The sequence below is a fragment of the Macrosteles quadrilineatus genome, unplaced genomic scaffold (assembly GCF_028750875.1).
Source record: "Macrosteles quadrilineatus isolate MER2022 unplaced genomic scaffold, UCM_ALF_1.0 Scaffold_9__3_contigs__length_116548681, whole genome shotgun sequence".
NCBI classification, from domain to species: Eukaryota; Metazoa; Arthropoda; class Insecta; order Hemiptera; family Cicadellidae; genus Macrosteles; species Macrosteles quadrilineatus.
The window spans coordinates 37,623,461-37,638,356 of record NW_026542602.1 but is presented as its reverse complement, the minus strand read 5'-3'; the positions used below and the strand labels follow the sequence as shown (position 1 = coordinate 37,638,356).

At 36.1% G+C, this 14,896-nt stretch overlaps 1 protein-coding gene across 8 annotated transcripts in view; it reads left to right on the top strand.

The window, feature by feature from the left end:
• Window positions 1-14,896, top strand: part of LOC129002118 (uncharacterized) — a 54,793-nt gene extending 39,897 nt beyond the window's left edge. For 6 of the 8 annotated variants that reach the window (XM_054429691.1, XM_054429692.1, XM_054429696.1 and 3 more), the window contains 12 exons: window positions 193-351; window positions 1,120-1,277; window positions 2,204-2,347; window positions 3,242-3,367; window positions 4,691-4,851; window positions 6,139-6,286; window positions 7,255-7,462; window positions 8,129-8,293; window positions 9,286-9,623; window positions 10,562-10,707; window positions 11,387-11,531; window positions 11,840-12,161. In XM_054429691.1, the coding sequence (XP_054285666.1) occupies window positions 193-351; window positions 1,120-1,277; window positions 2,204-2,347; window positions 3,242-3,367; window positions 4,691-4,851; window positions 6,139-6,286; window positions 7,255-7,462; window positions 8,129-8,293; window positions 9,286-9,623; window positions 10,562-10,707; window positions 11,387-11,531; window positions 11,840-12,019 (2,078 nt within the window). In that variant the 3' untranslated portion in view covers window positions 12,020-12,161. Of the gene's footprint in view, window positions 1-192; window positions 352-1,119; window positions 1,278-2,203; window positions 2,348-3,241; window positions 3,368-4,690; window positions 4,852-6,138; window positions 6,287-7,254; window positions 7,463-8,128; window positions 8,294-9,285; window positions 9,624-10,561; window positions 10,708-11,386; window positions 11,532-11,839; window positions 12,180-12,553; window positions 12,723-13,862 lie in introns of those variants that run through there. The other 2 variants (XM_054429697.1, XM_054429694.1) reach the window with 2 other exon arrangements.

The window sequence follows — 14,896 nt, the reverse complement described above, 5'->3', positions numbered from 1 at the left end:
TAATATTTTACCATAAAACAAAATTTATTAGCCACCCTGTAGCAGCAAACCTAGTTACTCGTTTAACCTAATTTTATTTAAATAGATTTAATTGTATATCAATTCAGGCAAATGTAAAATTTTCGTTATTACTTTGTCCAACAAATTAATAAAGTTGCAGTCAGCTATTTATGCATGTGTTGTGTTTGACAGTGGGACTGAAGCGGAAGTTGTCAGAGTCAGACTCTGAGTATGAGGGAGAAGAAGACGATGTGGTAGTCAAGAAGGTGAAGGTGGAGAGGGACAGTGAAGACAGTGACTCGGACGGCTTCAAGCAGTCCCTCGGCCGACCCCGGAATCGACCTCCCCTAGGTAAGAATAAATGTGGTCCTTTATGGATGTTTGTTGTTAGTTGAACTTTAGAATACTAAGAAAGAATGGATGGGTCCCAACATTTCAGAGAATTTTTAGGGAAAATGTCTTGATCATCGGGAAGGGATTTTCTTATATTCAGAATTTTCTCTGAATGAGGGGAAATTTTTTTTTCAGTTGTCTGTTTTTTGTTATTTTTAATCGGGTTTTTAGTTTTAAATAGATAAAATTACCACACATTAATATTTTAGCCTAAACCACGCTAATAATAATTTTCTTTATGGTTCAAATCAAATCAAATAATTCTTTATTCATTATACATAAAATAACATGTATTGAATATTTATGTTGTTACAGGGTTTATTGCAGGGAAAACTCAAGTTTCCCTAATAACTGATGGAAAATGTATGCAATAATAATCTAAACAATAGTAAATATTAGTTTTTATCTGTTCCTAAACACTCAATAAAACTTTAAGGCTTGTCTTGTATAATGGCAATAGGAAAGTAGTATTAGGTTTTTCTAATCATAAACTTAGTGTAAAGTGCATTATAATTTCTTTAAGAAAAAATCTTTGATCACATTACTACTATCATCATCATCCCGATTGTAAAAAGTCATAATTGTTGTCCGTAATCAAGACATAAATTCTCAGTTTCAGTTTTTTCCTTAAAAGCTAGTAACACCATCATCCCACTTTTATAACACCCATCCCTAGTTTTCAGAGACTTAAACATTTTCTGTAAAATTTCTGATTTACTGTTTCAGCCACTACTCCGAGGACTCCCAACGCACAAGTGAACGGAGAGAACCTAGCTGCAGAGCTGGGACTGGAGTCTGAGGAAGAAGATAACACTGCTGCCAGCTCTCCTCAGAAGTCTCCCGTCGTGAGGAAGATGTCTACACTCAGCCCTTCCAAGCAGCAGGTAGGCCTTTCAGCTGTCACTATACTCAATCCCAAGTTCACCACACAGTACATGTAATGAGGGGAGTTGTTTTGCTTTAAACATTAGTTGAAACACTGGAAACATGTTTGGATCCTGATGTGTAGGGCAGTTATTGTCTCTTGACAATACCGTTTGATTTACGGTTTGAGGATAATCCGTACCGCACAGTGAACTGGAATGGAACTGGTACAGTGGAATGGAGTATACACTTATCTTGCTGGTTTGTGAATTCAACCAGTAAGGTACAGCAGGAGGGTACAATTACAAGTTTAACCTGACTCAACACCACTGTCTTGGTGCTGGACACATAATGGCTGCATTGCATTTCAGCAGTGGGATATAAATACAGTTCACTGCCACGCTACATCAAAATGTTTGTTTGTTCTTGCCTCGATACACCTTGTTTATTACCGCTTTGTTTCTACAATTTTGAAAATAAATCAACAATGTTTTTTACTAAAATTATATAAACGATTCAACTTAAAAAAAAAAACAATAACTAGGCTACTCATCAAAAAGCTCTGAAGAGAAATTAAATTACTATATAAAGATAAATATTATGTATTCAGTGAACTTCTGCTTCTTACGTTTCATTTTTGAGAAATCATATTTACAATATTTTTTTAACAGACCTACTTGAAACAATATGTTGATAATCTCACAAAAAAATCTTTCATCTGATTCATTTCAGATTCACAAACAATTTTCTACTATTTTAGCTTACCTTTATTCTTCACTTAAATCAACACTTCCTACCAAAATCTTTTTCATAAAAGACAGTACGGAGTTCGAAGATATTCCACATTATGTAGAATGGTTCAAAATCCTTTGATAATTCATCCCTATTCCCTATTCCTTAATTTCCAACAAGTAGGTTGAGTGTTGAGTGCGTTTTGTGTGGTCAGGTGTTGGTGGCTAGTGCTAAAGGTGTTGTCACCATGGACCAGAAGCAGATACCAAACCTGTCATCCGGAGTCTACATCATGTCAAATAAGTCCGGCATTGTCAAAGTGGATAACAACAAAACACTCTCCACTCTTCAAAAATCCGTTAGTATTCCATTGCTTTTGTGAATCTCACCCAGTTTCCCGTTATTTCCTCCAACAAAATTTCCCAATTACTTTTGAAGCAATTCTTATTTTTACATGTCAACTTGTATGAATGGATGCCTTTTTAAATTTTATTTTATTTTTGTTTTCTTCCATCCGATCCGTTTGGACACAAGTTTGAAGTCTCCCAATATCATTTAAAAAACATTAACTCTAAAGAATGCCAATATTATTTAAAATACACATAAGCAAATTTTTGGAAAACAGTGCTTAAACTGTAACATTTTCAATGTAGCCAAATTGTAATAGAACTAGTTTAAAACACGTTCAAAATGCCAAGGAGATTTCAGTGAGATTTCCTAAATAACAAAAATTGAGGAAAATAAAAACATTTCTCTCCATAGTTGGCTTTTTAAGTTTCAATAGACATGTTATTGAAACATACATGTTTAATACATTTTTTTTTATTTTCTAACATTAATAGTGTAAACATGTAAAATTCCAGAAATTAAGATAGTCTCTAAATTTATAAATGTTCAATTACTTAGGTCTGAAATTGATAAAAGTTTACTTAAGAATAATAAAATTCCAACATCTTTTTAAATTAATAATACATTCTAACATCTTATTTTAAACTTATATTAAATTAAACTGAAGTAGCTGATCAGGATGAAAAGGTATGGGGAAATTTACTCAGCTAGCTTACCTAAGAAAATATTTGGACAGAATATAAGTTTTAGTGGTTTTCACCTTGTATTGTGTGTCTGTCTCTGGACTCTTAATTTCTTCAATAATCTAGCTGAATTATCTTTCAATACATCTCTTCTTTTTAACTTGTAGTTTTTCAGTGGTACAATCTCAAATGCAAACTGTTATTTTTGTTTGTCTTTACAGGGTGTGTTGAAAAAACCCTTTGTGAAGTCAGAAAAGAGTAGCGAGGACAGTTCAGCCTCACCTCAGAAGTCCAGTAGTGGCGTGGTTGTGTTGCCAAGATCTGAGGCTGGCACTCCACAGCAGAAGGTAGATTGGTCGAGCTGTGTGATATCACAGAGAAGTAAGATACAGAGGATACAAGCTTATGGGACAACCGTGTGCATATAGCTCTGGTATGTTGCGGTGGAAATGTACTAGTATCGAGAAAGGAAGAGCCCCAACAGCAATGGTTACATAGCATATTTCTACAGCAGTTGTAGCGCACAGGGTCTTCCTACTGTGTGAGTGTTGTAGGGGGGAAAGGAGGGCGGAACTGGACGATGAATTGAATTCGCTCTAAACACCACTTAAAGCGTACCATTGAATGTATCCTCTATTTCTTTCTTCTCTGTGGTGATATCTACTTTAATAATTATACCACAGGATTATGGATTAATCACTTGGAATGATGTCGATCCTCGAATGTACAAATTCTCGTACATTGCTATCGGTATTGAGAATTGATCTTCAGAGAATCGGCAGTCGAGTCGATGCCGATACAGAGACCCAACACGTTTGCAAAGATAGGTGATCGAAACATTCACGCTTTTTCCGTAACCGCGTGGATGACGAAGATAAAATTTCTGTGACCGCAGGAGAAGATGGCGATGTTTGCACAGCCATGGGAGTTAATCAGAATGTTGCTGCAATTGTAGAAGGCGGTGATAATGTTTACACAACCACAGGAGTTGTTAATTATTTTGCTTTCCTTCAGTTATCTTCACCTTAAGAAAATACACATTCTGGTGTCTCAGCATTGCACAAACCTAATTTAATTTAGCTTCTTTTCTGGTTATTAACAGGTCTATGTGTCAACCTATGAGCCACCTCACTCCTCTCTTCTCCACAGCCCTCTTTATCTCAATCAAATGCTATCTAGGTCTCCCTCTCTGTCTCTTTCCCTCTTATAACCCTCACCTCATTGTTCTGCAAATCCTGTCTTCTCACACTCCTTCTGTCATTACCAAACCATTTTATTGTTGCTCTTTATACTGTAGAAATCTTAAAATGTCATAATAATTCAATTGCTTTTTAAAATCCCACAATGAGACTAAATATTTTTTTTTTTTAATAAGGATAGAATTCCACTAGCTTACCTGAAAGAGTTTGAGTCCAGGGGTTAATAGATACAAAGTAAAAGATTACAAAACAATCAAAACATCATAATGATATTTCGTACTAATATAATTTCCTCAGAGAAGAGATTGAAGAAACTAATCTTACAAAATATATAATTTGAAGTTCCATTCTAAACCCACAAATAATTTTCCTTACGGATAGTACCATCAGGTTTTACTTTCTGACAAAAGATTGATTTCGGTTTGGTTGTTGCCGAAGGTTCTCTCTCCAATACAAGTTTTTGTTTTGTAGGTTGGTGTGATTCGCAAGACAATAGCCTCCACTCCGACCACACAGACTACAACCACTTCACCTGGGACTCCTAAACCTACAGGACTGCTGAAACCTCTCAAATCAGGGCTGTCTCCCAGACCATCAGGATTGCTGAAACCTACCGGCTCCCCAATGATCAGGTAACAGATTGGATGTTAGATTGACAGGAGGTTTGTTTTCCCAGGTCCTAACGGACACATAACAGAAATTACAGTAAATCCTCTTTCGACAAAAGCCGGACCTCTATAAAAAATTCAAAACAATAAAAAATGTAAATAGGGTATAGGAACCATCTACTGTGGGTAGTTGGCCCAGCTTGACCAACAGATTGTGTAGGAGCAGACAACAGTGATCTCATACCATGGCAAAGATAAGTTTTAAAAACAGTTTTTGATATTTTTAATGACTTTTTGTTATAAAATTGTAGATTTTAAGATGATTGTAATTAAAATAACGTACAAAAAGACTGTAGATATCTTTGAAACAAAATAGCCTATGAATTCTTACCATTGATTAACTGGACGAATAGATTTTCCGAATTAGCCTTACCCCCTTCACTTTTGTTAGTCGGAATTTCACTGTATTGATAGATGAGTGCAGTTACTAGTGGTAATTCTGAAATTTATAATGTAGGTACACATTTTAGGTTTGCCTTTAAGGGATAAAACAATGTGGTGGAACTGAAAGCATGAAACATAAAATGTCTTAAAAAAGATTAGTACAAAACAACATTGTAGCCTACATTTTTATCTGAATAATTGTAACAATAATAAGGAGTGCATTTCTTACAGTCGGGACCACGAAAGTTTGCAGTTGGCGGCAGCCAATCACAAGGCAAGGCTAGTGCGACGTTGCCATATCGCCCGTTGACAACACTTATTAAAACACTAAACAATATTTTGAAATCAGCTGGTATTATTAGATTTGGCAACACCGCACTGTCCTCATTGGCTCCTTCGAAATCACATGGTAAATAGGCTCCTCCCTCAACTGCAAACTTTCGTGGTCCCGACTTTAGATAATTATTCATACCCTAGTAATACATTGTACCCCATGTTTTATTTTGATTGCCGTTTTAAATACTATTTTCAATCTTAATAGCTCACAAACAGTCCACAATCTTAATGTTTTCCCTTTCAAACGGGTTTGTTCAGATGGAATTGGTGGTAAACTTCCTGGACTGTTTTCTTAGGTAAATTGGATGGGTACATGTTCCTTTTGCTGTATTCCTAAGTCAAGTGTTTTTTCCTTTAAAAAAATAAACCTTGTATTTTTGCCACTGTTCAGGATATCACCTTGTAAGCGATATAGGTAAATGAATGTTTACTGACACACGGTACCATAAACAACATATTTGCTTTTTGCTTATTCTTTTTCAAGAACTAGTTTTAGTGCAATACATGCAATTCAAGAATATTGTGTTACAGACCTCAGAATCAAACTCCCAATGCTAATGCTAAGATTCAGCCAATGTTGAAACCAAGACTGAGCAACCCTGGTAGAGGCCGACCTCCCATCAGTCCTCTGATCAAGAGGCCACTGGCTAGTGAAGGCGGCCTCCATGCCACGCCGCAGGTTAGTGTCACTGCGCCATAGTCAAATTTATTATTTATCTTGTATATACATACATAAATTAAGGTAAAATAATGATAGCCATTACATCAAAGCCATTTAAAAATTAATTGAAATAATCCGTTAATCAACTTACTAGATTTACCTTACGAAAACCATGCTGTTTGTAAAAGAGATTATTATTATGAAGATGATAAACCAATCTATTATACATTACATGTTCGTATATGTTTTATATAGAGGGCAAAATTGACACAGGGCGATAATTACAGATTTCATACTTTTCACCTTTTTTAAATGGGTATAACTTTAGAAATTTTTAAGCAGTCAGGGAAAATACCGGTTATTAATCAACTCTTTATTAAATGCACCAGTGGTTTTAACAGTGATTTCCCTACGAATTTGATTAGTTTCAAGGGTACTTCGTCATGACCACTAGATGATTAGTTTTTTTAAGTTGAAATTATTTTTCCTATCTCATCTTCATCTACTGGTCTACACTCGTAGAAGTTTAAAAGGCACTGACCAAGACTCGTACCTTACATTTTCTACTTGTGTCGTTTAGACTATCCTTCCTTACGCAAATGTAAACTAACTTGTGTAAACTACTATAGTGTTTTTCCATTTTTTGTATTCAGTCATGAGATATTTTATTTTACATTAATAGTAGTAATACCCAAAAACCTTATGGTCATTAATGGCTTATTGTGAAAAAAAATAGCAAATTATAAAGGTGTAATTTAATTTTGGTTTACTCTTGAATTATGTTCTACTAGGCCTATTGAATGTTGTTTCAGAAATTTGTATACCTTGTCTTGGCTATACCAGTTATTTCAAATAAATTATTCTCAGGTTTTAAATTATATAGGTTTTACCTGAGAATAAAAAAGTTTACAGTATATTATTATATCATTATTTAATTTTTTTACTTTTTATTTTTTCAAACTCTTATTTTCAAAACTACCTTCCAGCAAAAACTATTGATTGCAAAGAAGAAGGCGGAGATTGAGAGTGAGGTTCGGCCAGAAGTGACTGCCTCTCCGATGCCGAGGCCTCTGGTGAAACCCAAACTAGAGCCAGGATTGCCTACTCCTCCCATCAAGAGTACCAACAAGATACTGACAAATCCACTGCTGGCTAGAGGCAGGGGCCGTCCTGGCCTCCGCGGCAGAGGAAGAGGTATGTCGCACAGTTAAATGCAACAACTTGCGTTTCGGTAATTTCAAAAAAGTTAAAATAAATAATTGGAGTGATAACATCTAATTTTTTGTTGTCTATATATCACAACTTATAGGTTGGTTGCTGGTTTGATCTCTAGAAAATTTGGTACCTAGCATTAAGATGGAAACGATTCTTGGGATCTCAATAAATTATACAGGGAAAAACGTTTGTCTTAGTGAGAACAAAATCACTCAAGGCATCACCCTCAATTGTTTACTTATATTCAGCTCCCGCAACTGTGTCGGGTTTATTATTATCTCTTGTGATCACTCTTCATCTCACGATAAGCCCAAAAGCCGTGATTAATTACTGGAAAATCGTGGACATCTGCAATCGAACAGACATTGACATCATCACCGGTGAAATCAAAAACATCTTGTGGGTTCGTTGAGATATCATCATCGTCTGTCACTTGCTATCACTGCAAAATTGCTACCAGTTAGAACAAATCTGGTCATAAGAATTTTCTAAATTAAATTTAAGACCACAACATTTTCCTACAAATTCTTCAATCCGACCCTCTAGCTAGGCTATCCTACCCTCTAGGTGGGCTTAAGAATATAAAACCAGTTCACCAAAAATTTTAATTGGGTTGAACGTTCTTATTTACTCTGTGTGTTGTAGGCAGCAGTCTCAGCCAGATAATGCACGTGAGAGAAAGAGAGCCGGAGCCTGAGCCTGTTAAAGAGAGTCGATTGGTGGACAGTGACAATTTACTGATGGAGTTCCAAGAGCCATCAGACTCTGAGGAATCTGACGACGGACTAGAGGACATCTTCCCTAACCTTGGTGAGTATCTGGCATTCGATAATCCAGATAGAAAGTAAAGGGAAACTAGCATATATTTTTTTGATTCAAGGAAAATTTTACTGTAACCAAAAGACAGTACTTAAAGAAAAATGTGCTGTAAGGTTATTATGGAACAATATTTAGGAAACACAAGGTCACCATAGACTAGTAACTCCCGGTACTTTAATTTAAAAAATTTTCTGGGAAATCCTGAAACATCATGAACATTGTCCACGGTCACAGCAAAATTGTGAATGTCTTCTGAGGTCACAACAAAATTGTGAACATCCTCCACAGTTACTAAGAAATTATTAACATCTTCCAAGGCCACAGTAAAGTTGAGAACATCGTCTGCAGTCAAATTGGTATTATTGTCTCCTAAGATTGCAGAAAACCCTTGTACATCAATCAATCAAAAACATTTTATTCCAAAGACAACAATAATACAAAAGGTACAAAATTAATCACACGCAGTCGTGACGAAACCGTCAATCTTAGATCACACTTTTGTGAAATCTTTCAGCAATCGCGGAAATAGACGCTTGGCTCGAGTTTTTTTGACTCAAGCCTAGTACTAAATTTCAGCCCAAATCTACTCCCAAGGCCAATTGTTGGTCCAACCGTACTCAAAATATCGACCATGAAGACCCCTAAAAGGTACATTTGGCTACCTGGAATCACAACCAGGAAAAGCATGTTTTGCTGCTTGGAAAACTGGATATGCCAGAACCAGAGATCCCAGAAATGCGTGGATTTAGTTATTTGTTAATATCCCCTTTTACCGTTTTTGTTATTTCTAAATTTTAGTTCAAAAAGCATTCAAAAACTTCTGGCTTTATAGACACAAGCTTCATAAATTTACTGGTTTTGGTTTTTTGTTGCGTTTTAGCACTATTGTTGGGGTAAGTTAAAGACAACTTTTTTCAAAATTGTATTTATTGCACTTTTACACTTTTTCGGACCACAAATATTGACAATCTTCAACGTTACAGATGAATTGCCACCAATTGAGCCAAACAGTCCTCCTCGACCACTCTCCCTGTGTCCGGAGACAGGCAAGGTGTTGTGTAAGGCCGAGGGAGAGAAGACACCCGAGCCCACACCCCCGCCCTCCCCTCCGCCACCCACCCCGCCACCAGCACCTCCCAAAGTAGAGGAGCCCACACACATACTGCCGGAGATAGAGCAGGAGCCCGAGCCTGAGCCTGAGCCTGTGCCTGTGCCTGCGCCTGTGCCTGTGGTTACTGCGCCACCTGTCACAGCCCCAGTGTCAGTGTCTGTTACATCTGGTACACCTCGGGGCAAGACCACCTCCACGGCTATTGTCAAGGTAAATATCAATTGAAATTGACTTTATCACCATTTAAGGGGAGGCAAAGTGGTTGATAGAGGAGTTTTTTTTGTTTTTTTTTTAGAATTCTGCTAGTTTATGTAAGAATGTTAAGGAGATACAGGTAGTCTACAGCTAGTAGACTACATTGCTGCCCTTATCAACTTAGGCCCAACCCCATTCTAATGGTAAAAAAACAAAAAACTATACCTATCAGTTAAGTTGTGTTTGTTTAAAGGTATAGGTATATAAGACAGTGGCTATAGACAGATGACTCATTCATTCCCCCCCCCCCCCCACAATAGATAAGTCACTACAATTTATTGTACAATAGACTTGCAGCATGATGAACTCAATTATTCAAATGTGCTACAGATTACCCCAAACTGGCAAAAGTGGGGTACTGGATGATTTGATTTCTACTGCAGGCTATATAAAAAAGGACACACATCACACTTTTAGTGAGTGTAGATTGAAATTTATTTATTCCAACATAATATCATTATTTTTAAAGTAATTTTGTTAAGCAACTTTCCCTTGGAGTCCTATGGCTTATAGATTTTGTATCACAATAAATAGATAAATACCAAAAAACATAACACTGTTATTGCGTCCTAACATATATAACTTCCTCAGAGAGTTGATTGATGTAAGAATTAGGGTGTTACTAAAAGCTCTAAAGTCTAATCATAGCATATTAGGTAAGCTAATTGAATTCTAGTTCCACTCTCGCCCATAAAAAAAATCTTCCTTTCTTCATGAATGTATTTTCTTGGCTAGTCATCAACAGTTAATTTTCTTGACATGTTCAATCCATCTGATTGAATATTTATTCCTCAAAGTATTATCTACCGACTTGTTAGCACCTGATGTTTCTCTGGTTGTTGAAATTGTGATCACATAAATAATTACTATGTATTTTGATCTGTGATGTGCAGCAAGACGGCATGATCTGCAAGGTAGAGATGTCGCCGGGTGGAACTACAGGCACGTTGGTGGAGGCAATCAGTGAAGCAGCAGCCCCCTCACCTCACGTTACTGAGGGAACTGTCACCATCAAGAAGCCACGTAACCGCAACCTCAAGTAAGTACTAGGGATGAGTCGATTCTTCATATTAGATTATTACAAGTTTATGTTTATTGAGGTGTGGAAAATATTGGTAGGCCTATGGAGTATGGACACATCACTAGAAAGTACCATCGAAGCTGTGTTCAGAATTTGTGTTCTAACAAAAGTTTGGACACATCACTAGAAAGTACCATCGAAGCAGCGTTCAGAATTTGTGTTCTAACAAAAGTTAACGATAACCCAAAAGAAAGCAAGTTTTGTCAGAATGTGTCACAGTTTTTCAGTATTACAGAAACATAAAATGTTTTAAACATTTTATTGAAAGTTTAGTACAACCACGGTTGTGAAGTAGTACCTCTAAATTACAGTGAATTTTGTATCAATCTATTATTAGGCTGTCCCCCCATAAATTGGATATAATGAATTTCTTATGATTCGGAGACAAAGAATACCAAAAACAAACAAATGCCTGTTTATAAAGCCGTTGAAACAGTTGATTTAAAACCTATGCTACAAAGTAAAATATCATACATTCTGTAAAAATCTGTCTATTTAGGCCTACCTGTTTTTTTTAAATTTTTTAATCTATATTAAAGATTTCTAGTTCTATTTCTTATTCACACATGTAGTTGGATGTAGTTTTCACGATGAGTGTGTGGCTTTGTGGTTAATTAATCTGTGTTTGTTGTGACAGCCGAGGACCCCAGTTGTCCGTGGTACCCAACACGAGCAGCACGTCTCTAGGCACGATCACAGTCCCGGCCCGCAAACTGTTCCAGGAGGACACCAGTGACGACAACATGGTCACCATCACTGGCGAGGACGGAATGGTTTATCAGGTGACGCAGACATTTTGGAGATTTTAATACAGTAGATTCCCTCATGTTTGGCTCAGATTGTGGAAAGTTTGCACGGCCACTTGGGTTGAGTTATTTGCACCAATTTTTTCATCGGTGTGAAGTTGTAGCATGTTAATTTCGCTGTTCAGTATGTTATTATGTTGCATTTTTCTTGTGAAAAGTAAATTCAAGAAAATCAAATCTTAAAATAAATTTACAACTTATCACGGTTACAGATCACCCTAAAAAGGGTTGTTGTAGGCCAGCGTCATTGTATCCATTGTCTAACTGTAAACTCTGTTGTGTAGGTTAGCAACTCTGAGCTGACTGCAGGCAACACTCTGCTGGTGTCTAGTGAGGATGGAGAGCAGCAGTGTGTGTATGTCACTACAGGCGATGACGGGGGAGAAGGCACCATACTGACACTGGACTCTGCCTATGCGTCATTGTATCCATTGTCTAACTGTAAACTCTGTTGTGTAGGTTAGCAACTCTGAGCTGACTGCAGGCAACACTCTGCTGGTGTCTAGTGAGGATGGAGAGCAGCAGTGTGTGTATGTCACTACAGGCGATGACGGGGGAGAAGGCACCATACTGACACTGGACTCTGCCTATGCCAACGCTGTGGCTCAACTGGGCTCTGAGCAGGTAAATCTTTCTTCATGAGTACAATATAATCTAACAATTGTTTTTGGATTTGGTTTGAGATTCGAAATTTGATGAGTTTGTATGGAAATTTCTGTAATTTCCCTTCTGTATAGGGAAGAAGCTATTACTGTAGGTGGCATGGATTGATCTAGACCCAGGAACGATATCTATTTTTTACGGGACCATAAACAATTTTAATAATTTTACTTACATGTATGGGTGTTTGTGAACACGATACCTCAAGTAATTTTGGTCTAGGTAAGGCTAGGGGCTGGATTCACTTGAATGATTTTGTAAACCAGCAACATCGGGTCATGGGGACGGGGTGTCTATCTATCGACTCAATGGGTCTCATTGTAACTATTCTGTCGCAGGTTAACATCCTAAGCACGGAGGATGGAGACCAGTACTTCATCAAGGAGGACGACGTAGAGGGAGGAGAAGTGATGACACTGGAGGGAGATGAAGGACTGGTGGCTGGAGATGACCAGAGTGGACAAGTGGTCGCTCAACTGGTGGAGGCTGGTGAACCTGCACCTGGTGGTAAGTATCTAACACACAAGATAAATACTTGTATCTGGTGGGAGGGATGTGGGAAAGGCTACCAACAACACTAGACGCTAATGCTATTAAATTAATCCAAAAGTCAACAGTTGAAATCGCCCAACATCATAACAATCTCTTTTGGTACCAGTCTAGAGGCACGGTTAGTTTTGTTTCCATCCTGACTGACACAGGCAAACACTGATGAATATATGAAAAAATACACAAGTACCATTAAATTAAAACCATTTGAACTGCTACTGTAATCACCTCCTTGGTTGTTGTGTCTTTGTATTTCCTTCTAACTTCTAAAACTTTTCATATATCTACGACTCATATTGTAAACAAAGTCGGTTGTTGGTTTCACTGGTTTTCAGTATAAAAATGAAAAAAAGAATTTATAAAAAATGTTTTGTGGTTTATCTTTTGTTGCGCAGTGATTGCGTTACTTGATTTCAAAGTCTTCATAACTGTGGGGAAAGTTCAAAATTTTGTTAAAATCTCAAGGCGTCAAACACGTCTTTGCAAAAAATTCAAAAATGATCTTGATGATAAAACTGTTGCAGATATTCAGAGTTTTTCTACAATCACATTACGATAAATGCACACTAGTACCAAGTTTATAGATACCAAAACCTACTACTTCTCTATTGGCAACCATGCAAGACGTTTTAAAACATTTCGTAGTCATGTTTAGGCCTACTATTTGGTATTAAATAGTAACTAATTTTATTTTTGTTTAATGATTACTGCATACAAAATCTGAATCATTTATTGTCCCTCAGTATTACATGCAATAGACAGTGTAATTAAAAAAAAACAAATTAAATAAAAATTATAACATACGATTCATAATATAAACTATTATAAATACATTTTCCCATCAGTTATAAGTGAACGTTTTAGCTACTAAACTCTGTAACAACATAAACCTACAATATAACCAACACCAACATCACCAATAGCAACCTTACACAAGGAGGCTAGATCATAATTTAATTGAGTGGTAATTTCATCTATAAAAACCGAAAACTGATAAAAAAACAACCAACATATAATTAAATCTGTTGATTTCTTGCTTTAACTTGTTACTGATTTTCTTGCATTGGATACTAGGTTTAAATGTGCATGTTTTTGCAGGATCAAGGCGAGTTGTATTGCTTCTACCCGATGGAAACTTGATGATGACTGAAGTAGACGAGGAACAGTATGCAGCTCTGGATCTTGATAAATAAACACCCACCACAACATTGAATAGTTTTTCAACCAACGTTTAGCAATTATTTTTATATTTATTTTAGGCAGAGAAATATAGCCTATACACTGTTGTACATATTGGACAAACCATAGGATTAAACTTTGTATATACTTAAAATATTTCTTAACTATTTTTAACATAATAAAATTTGTACTACAAAAATAATTTATAAAACATTGCTTGCCATAAATTGACCGTAACAGAAAATCTCTTAGGTTATTCCGTGACATTGGAAAATCTACTTGAAGTGCTTTATGGTAAAAGGTTCAATTATTTTCAAGACTTTACTTGCATTGTTGTAGAAGAACAAGTGTTTTTAATTTGTCCTTAAGTTTAGAACGTTCATACTCATGATTGTACTGGGCAAAACTGATCTCATAAAACAAGAAAACCACTAGGTTCTCAAACTGTACATTCTTAAAGCAAAATTATAGTGTCTGTTTGTTTGTATAGGGTTGTGACTGACTTTAACTTTTGCTTAATAAAGTGTTCATAGATATTTAAAACATCTACAATTGTTTTAAAAGGCTACCACTTTTATCACAAATCCGGACATTTGTAAACAAACAAAATAACACTCATATCTATTGCTTGACTTCTATCTAATCCATCACTCTCTTTCTGTTTTTATGATTGGTAAGTGATGCAAATGCAATTTAAATAATCTGTTAATATATATAATATTTATTAAAAACAACATACATTTTAACATAGGTTTAATATGTCTAGTTTTTTCTTGTTTGTTAAATATTGTATTTTTCTTTATTTTGATTTTTAATTAGAATAATCAATTGTGTAGTTCAAATGTTGGTGTATATATTACTATTGTGTTGGAGGAGAAGAAAAAACACAAGACGTGGGATATGTTACAAAAGTGTTAGTGTGTCTGATAGATTTATTTTTAAATATATGTAGA